This window comes from Rhinopithecus bieti, unplaced genomic scaffold (assembly GCF_001698545.2).
Source record: "Rhinopithecus bieti isolate Rb0 unplaced genomic scaffold, ASM169854v2 scaffold_14002, whole genome shotgun sequence".
NCBI lineage: Eukaryota > Metazoa > Chordata > Mammalia > Primates > Cercopithecidae > Rhinopithecus > Rhinopithecus bieti.
Window position 1 is genome coordinate 400,302 of NW_016807873.1, and position 8,033 is coordinate 408,334.

At 36.2% G+C, this 8,033-nt stretch overlaps 1 protein-coding gene across 1 annotated transcript in view; it reads left to right on the top strand.

Annotated features, from left to right (window-relative positions):
- Positions 1–6,036: 6,036 nt before the first annotated feature.
- The window catches only part of LOC108536930 (UDP-glucuronosyltransferase 2A3), a 26,380-nt gene continuing 24,383 nt past the window's right edge, over positions 6,037–8,033 (top strand). The window contains 1 exon segment of the mRNA XM_017884027.1: positions 6,037–6,817. Coding sequence (XP_017739516.1) covers positions 6,103–6,817 — 715 coding nt within the window. The 5' untranslated portion in view covers positions 6,037–6,102.

Sequence of the window (8,033 nt, forward strand, 5' to 3'; positions counted from 1 at the left end):
CAAGAATAAATAAGAAACCATTTGATCAATAAGTGGAAAGAAAAATGGTGACAATTCTTAAGACATCTCTAACATTAGTTTACCAATAATTTTAAAGCTAGCTTATTCATTAAAGATTTTACTTAAGTCACATGGACTTGAAAAGCCATTAGGCTTATTGTTTCCTTAATTTATGAGATGTCCTTAACTTTAATTTTATTTGGTTCCTTGTAGCTATAACACATAAAAAAAATACACATATGTACATGTAGACACATACACACTCATAAAAAGATTTTAGCGCTTTTACTTTAGAACTCCAGACATGAGATGTTGATACAAACTCACTGGTTTACAAATAATAATAATCATAATAAAAAGAAAATCACCAAAATAATGTTTCTAGCTAAAAGGTAATTTTTTTTTTTTTCCTCAGTAGAAAACTGCCAGTAGACTTAAAGCAGGTAGGAAAAAAATATGTCAAAATAGAGAACCTAGAAACTTTCTAGTTAAATGTAAGCCTTTGGGTCTAAATTTTTACTTAGTGGAATTTGGCCATCAGTTTAAAATATGCAAAACAGAACATAATATGTAACTATCTGGAGCCCTAGAAAGTCTGATACTCCATTATCACACAGTTATAAAGAACTACCTGAGACTCGGTAATTTATGAAGAAGAGATTTAATTGACTCACATTCCACACGGTGTATAGGTAGCATGACTGAGGAGGCCTAAAAAAACTTACAATCATACCAGAAGGTAAAGTGGAAGCCAACATATCTTACATGGCTGGAGCAGCATGAAGGTGGCGGTGGGGGGGAGGTAATGCACACTTTTAAACAACCAGATCTCATGAGAGCTGTATCACAAGATAACACTAGGAAGATGGTGCTAAAACATTAGAAACCATCCCCATGATTCAATCACCTCCCACCAGCCTCAACATCTAGCACCGAAGATAACAATTCATAATAGTTCATTCTCATACTGCTAATAAAGACATACCCAAGACTGGGTTAATTATAAAGAAATTTGTAATTTATGGTTCAGTGGACTCACAGTTCAGCATGACTGGGGTGGCCTCAGGAAACTTATCGTTGTGGTGGAAGCAGAAACAAAGATGTCCTTTGAACAAAAGGGAGAAAAGCCCCTTATAAAACCATCAGATCTCATGAGAACTCACTATCATGAGAATGGCAGCATGGGAATAACTGCCCTCATGATTAATTACCTCCCCCTGGGTCCTTCCCAAAACACATGGGGATTATGGGAACTACAATTCAAGATGCGATTTGGATGGTGACACAGCCGAAACATTTCACAATTTAACATGAGATTTGGGTGGGAACATACAGCCAAACCGTATCATTCTCTCCCTGAACCCTCCCAAATCTCATGTCCTTCTCACATTTTAAAACAAAATCATGTCTTCTCCACAGTCCCCCAAAGTCTTAACACATCCCAGCATTACCCAAAATGTCCAAATCCTAAGTCTCATCTGAGACAAGGCAAGTCTTTTCCATTTATGAGCTTGAAAATAAAAAACAAGAGAGTTACTTTGAAGATACAGTGGGGATACAGCAACTGAGTGAATGTTCCCATTTTAAAAGGAAAAAAATGGCCAGAAAAAGGGAGTTACAGGCCACAGGCAAGTTGAAAACTCAGCAGGGTACTCATTAAATCATAAAACTCCAAAATAATTTCCTTTGACTCTATGTCTCAAAGCCAGGGCACATCAGTGCAATGGGAGGGCTCTCAAGGCTTTAGGCAACTCAGGCCCTATGGATCTGCCTGTCCTTTTCTCATCTTCCTGTCTTATTCTGAGCCCTCCAAACTGTTCCAACCTCTGCCTATTACCCAGCTCCAAAGTTGCTTCCACATCTTCAGGTATATTTATAATAATGAACCACATCTCTAGTTTTCTGTATTAGTTTGCTGTTCTATTGTTCTCACATCTTCTTTATTACTTTGTTTTCACATTTGTTCTCATATTGCTATAAAGAACTACCTGAGACAGTGGTAATTTATGAAAAAAAAAAAGAGGTTTAAATTACTCACAGTTCCCCAGGCTCTATAGGTACCACGACTGAGAAGGCCTCAGGAAACTTTTAATTGTGAGGTGAAGGGGAAGCCAGCATGTCCTACCTGACTGGAGCAGGAGGAAGGTCGGGGGAGCCACTACACACTTTTAAACAACCAGATCTTCTGAAAACTCCATGACAAGACAGCACTGGGGGGGGTGGTCCTAAACCATTAGGCGTGGAATGCCCTCAAATGTCTCCATTTTACACAAATGCTTGCAAATGGGAGCCCCATGAAACTAAAGAATTGCCCCAAAAGAGTTTTTGTCCTTGTCTTTCCTCATTCTTAACTTTTTTCCCACTTTTTTTCTTAAAAGGAGGAACTAAATTGTGGCCTAGGGTTTTTTGTGTGGTGCGTCAATGTGAGCTGAGTGTAAGTGAGACTCCACATATTTTAACGTTGAGTTGTTTCTGCCTGTTTACATGTCTTAGTGAATCTTTGAAATGCTTTTTCTTCAGTGCCACAAAGAAATAACACCTGAACATAAATTTAATTTCTTCAACAAGGCCATTTTTTTTTTTTAACTTTCTGCGGAAAGTGTGCACTCACCAGCAGTTTAGTCCGTGAAACTACACCGAACAAAGGAGACAGGGTCATTTATAAATTGACGTGTCCACCTTACTGCTGTGTCAGATTTGTACTGGAAGGAATAGGACCTCACATTCTGTATTAGTACGGATTGGCTATCAACTTAGAACTTTTTAAGAGGCAAAGGCAGAGGAGAACAAAGGAAGGAGGAAGTAACTTGTGGAATGCTGAGAAAGGTAGAAACACCTTCAAATAAGGAAAAGGAACAGGCTATTACCTAATGCTTGCTTGGAAGAGTGTTAGCATGCCAGGGCAAATATTTAGACTAAATTGTGGGAGTTAAAAACATAAAGTACATTGATTTCTTTATTACGGCTAGCAGATATTTAAGAATGTTAGCACAGGTCTTTGAACAAATTTTGCTTCTAAGAGAAGTTACTACTTATTCTTAATTAGATGGGGAGGAAACTCTTTGAAGAGGAACCTCTACTTTACTTTTTACAGTGAAGCAGGCTAGGGTCACTGGAGTAGTCTTGTTGTTGAGGTATTACCGGGAGTTCTTGAGAGGGTTGTCATTTCACAGTTGAATGAGAAGACTTTTAAAAAAAAAAAAAAAAAAACCTAATGAGGCAGAGTGTTTCATTTGCATAAGACACAAAAAAAAGTCAGGATTGGATGTCTTATTTGCATACATACAAATTCTTATTAGTTTCACTTCTTCCCTTTAGTGTGCATGTATATCCTTAGCCTGACTTACTGCATGTTGTTTTATTTTGCTTACTATGCATGTGTCACAGAGGCGTGTCTGGTTCTATGTAACTTTCCTTATGTATACAGCTGCAGGTCTGTCTAAGGCAAGCAGTCTGTGCAAGTTCCTTTATCCGAGTATGCCCCAAAAGAAAAGCAATGTTCTCACTGAAGGCCATCATATATAGGCAGAGCTCACTGTTTGCAAAGGCTTTGGACTTTGCTTCCTTACCTGCGCTTGCAGCTTGATTTCTTAAGCACTGTTATTTTTTGGGAGATGACTTCTACCAAGAACCTTGTCCTAACTATCTGCCTGTTTCCTTATTTTTTCTTCTCTCATTAGTTTCTCTCTCCAGACTTCTATCACCCCCATGAGGGCTTAAAACACTGAGTAACCAGCTCTTACATGCATTTTCTAGATGAGTTTTTTTAAACTCATTGTGTTGGGAGGAATTCTCTGTTTGACCACTATACATCATAAAGGTTTTAACACCCCAGACATTCCAAATAGGCCCCTTTGGCTGGGAGGAGCAAAATTTCCTTTCTCTTTAGTGCTGAGGAGCTCAGTCTCTCCTCTCGTATTTATCTTCAAAAATAATAGTTCAACTTCTCATGCAAATATGCAGAGAAGCCATTTGAGCTTATCTTTGGGAGAAAAGGCAATGGAGAGGACCCTTTAGAATGAACTCCTGAACTATAATTAGGATTCTAAAAGACAACCTCTAAGGAGAAAATTACAAAAAGTTCAGAATAAATCAAGGACTATAAACCAAAGAGAGATCCAAGGCTCAAAAGGACTTACCAGTTCCACTGGAGAAGCAGCTCAAAATTGGAGAGGCATTCAGTGGGCCTCTGTTGCTACTTTAGCTTCAAGTTTGGGCAAGTTTTATGGTGTTCTGAGTTTTGTCTGAGGCGCCAGATTTTCAAGTGTCAAGTTGTTATTGATGGAAAGAGTCAAACACTTTAAAATATTTGAAGAATTTTATTCTGAGTTAAACATGAGTCAGTAATGGCCTGTGACATATCCCTCCGGAGATCCTAAGAACATGTCATCATGGTGCTCAGGCTACAGCTTAGTTTTTATGCAATTTAGAGAGACATTAGACATCAATCAGTATATGTGAGTTATACATTGACTTGGTCTGGATAGGCAGGACAACTGGGAGTAGGGACTTCCAGGTCATAGGCTATTTCAAGGATTTTCTATTGGCAATTGGTTGAGTTATATTGTTGTCTAAGTCACAGAATTAATAGACAAGAATGTCTGGGTTAACATAAGGGGTTGCTAATACCAAGGTTTTATCATGCAGATGAAGCTGTCAAGCAATAGGCTTCAGAGAGAATAGACTGTAACTGTTTCTTATCAAACTTAATAAATCTGTTCTATTGGTTTTAAGGTCTGTGTTGATGGTAGTGCTAATAAGTTTTCCTGAATTCAAAAGGGAGGAGGGTATAATGAGGCATGTCCTATCCCATCACCCCACTTCCCATCATTGCCTGAACTAGTTTTTCAGATTAACTTTGAAATCCACTTTGTTGAGAGTAAGGGTTCATTTAGATGGTTGGAGATACTTAAGATTTTATTTTTGGTTTACATCTACATAGAGTTGTTGAATAATTAGAACAGTAACCACAGGAAAAATAACCCAGTTAGATCGTATTGATTCTGAAAACTGCTCTAAATTTTGTGCATAATATTTTACCTAATGTCATTATCCGCCTTCTGCTAATTAAGACAGAAACAACAACCATGTATTTTCTCCTATACATTTTTTCCTATCTCAGATATTATCAGTAAATACAAATTTAAAATTAATTTTTTGCATTTACTGTTAACAATTTATGTTTCATTCCATTAGGTTGACATGTCTCAGTAACTAACATAAAATTGTTATCATTTTCCATGTTTTTAAACTCTTACCTTTACATATCACTCTGTTGAGATGCAAGAGTTTTTTGCTAAAGAAAAGCTTGATCTTGTGACTGTCTTTTAAAACTTGAGTAAATAATTATTTGCCTATAAATTATCATTCAAACTCATAATTGCTTATTTAAAACTATGTTCTCCTATTTCAAACTAACTTTCTTCTGAAACATCCTGCCCTGAGCTTTCTCTGTGATCACTACTCACTGGAATGATTTTCAAGTATCCTATACTTTCATCATGCTTCTATTGATTGTGAAATGTTTCCTTTGGCAACAATAAATCCTACCAAAACTTTCATCTCACCTCCTGAGTCAAATGCCTTACTAAAGTTTTTATTAATTATCCCATATTAAAGCAATTGTGCATTTTTCCCTCTGAAATACTGAACACTTTGTACTTATTATATAAAATTAATCAAAATAGTTATCCAAAGTCCCCAAGTGTTCTCAGTAAATCTTTGTATTGTCCATGTGAAACATGTGCTGTCCTAAACCATCTGATACTTTGCACTTAGTGTGGAATGAATGTAAGTGTGATTGTGTGCATGTTTCTGCACATGAATTATTAAATCTAAAGATTTAGAAATTTTTTCTTTATCATCAGTATAGATAATAAAAGTATCTTTATGTATTTTATAAGTTCTAGAAGGTTGGAACAACGTTTCCCTGTTACATTGCACTTCTTTTTGATACCTTCAATAAATGTTATACTGGCAATCAACCACTGAACTTTAGTCTTAAGATATTAATTTTTAACTTCTGTGCTTATATTGTCATTTCAACTCCATGCTTAGTAACTACAAAACCATTGCAGATCAGTGTGTGAGGGAACTGCCGCCATGAGGTCTGAGAAGTCAGCTTTGGTATTTCTGCTCCTGCAGCTCTTCTGTGCTGGCTGTGGATTCTGTGGGAAGGTCCTGGTGTGGCCCTGTGACATGAGCCACTGGCTTAATGTCAAGGTCATTCTAGAGGAGCTCCTAGTGAGGGGCCATGAGGTAACAGTATTGACTCACTCAATGTCTTTTTTAATTGACTACAGGAAGCCTTCTGCACTGAAATTTGAGGTGGTCCATATGCCACAGGACAAAACAGTAAACCAAGAAATATTTGTTGACCTAGCTCTGAATGTCTTGCCAGGCTTATCAACCTGGCAATCAGCTATAAAATTAAATGATTTTTTTGTTGAAATAAGAGGAACTTTTAAAATGGTGTGTGAGAGCTTTATCTACAATCAGACACTTATGAAGAAACTACAGGAAACCAACTATGATGTAATGCTTATAGACCCTGTGATTCCCTGTGGAGACCTGATGGCTGAGTTGCTTGCCGTCCCTTTTGTGGTCACACTTAGAACTTCTCTAGGTGGCAATATGGAGCGAAGCTGTGGGAAACTTCCAGCTCCACTTTCCTATGTACCTGTACCTATGACAGAACTAACAGACAGAATGACCTTTCTGGAAAGAGTGAAAAATTCGATGCTTTCAGTTTTCTTCCACTTCTGGATTCAGGATTATGACTATCATTTTTGGAAAGAGTTTTATAGTAAAGCATTAGGTAAGAGATTTTGTTTTAGTTTTAATTTGGTTATCAAAAGAAATATTTTAAAATTGCCATACATTGTCTATGACATACATATGCAGGTCAATGAGTTTTCTTTTAGAAAATGTTGTAGCTGTTTTCATAAAGAAAGTATATTTGTTCTTAATACCAGTAATATACTTAAAAGATCGTCATTAACAGAGATTATATTTTATATTTCCTCCAAATAGCGCAAATCTACATCACATATTTCGAGAATTGATTGTTAATCTGAATTTTATACCATTTCTATTGAGATAAGATGCTAATAATTCTGTTTATCTCTCATCATATTTAAAAAACAATTCTTCACAAAGTCCCTCTTTGAATGTATTTTTTCAGAGTCATTAAAATGAAACATTTTCTAGAATTCCTTTAAATTTCTTAGGTGATCTTACAGAAACTTGAAATTAATAATTTTTAACTTCTGTGCTTATGTTGTCATTTCAGACTCCATGCTCTAGTAACTACAAAACCATTGCAGATCAGAGTGTGAGGGAACTGCCAACCATTTTTAATAAAAAAAGATTATTAAAAGTTAAAACCTATGGTCTTGTGGGGCATGAGATAGTAGAATTTTGCTTTACTGATATACACCCCATTTGACTTATTTTATTTCTTTGCTTTACTGATAAAAACTTCTTTTGCTTTGCAATTTTCATATACAGTTGTGATCTGAACTAGTCAATGCAAGACATGTTTTTATCCAAATATGTTTGAGAAATATGTAGAAACACGAACAAAAGAGCAATCATGTTAGACGCTAAAATACTGTTTAATGTATTCCGCTGAATTCTAATATATAGACTGTTTCACAGAAATAATATTCAGAGAATCCCACTTCACATGTCCTTAGCCTTAGGAATGATTTGGATGTACATGTATTGATTCACCTTAAATAATTTTGTATTCAGTAATCTCTGACTAGAAGCAAATAGCCCACCAGGCTATATGGATGTAGGTAAATAATTCAAAGACCTTGGCCTCAAGTCTATATTAAGATATGAATTGAAAGAGGTACAGCTATATGGAGATCACTGGCAAACTTTGGTAAATTATGACTATAGTTAAAGCCCCCTGATAAGACTGAATTTAAAATAAAACAAAACTGTTATCAAAGATGAATAAAGGGGTGAAAGAGTATTTTCCTATAAACAAAAGTAGGTTCTGGCCATGCGTTCAGAAAACCCCC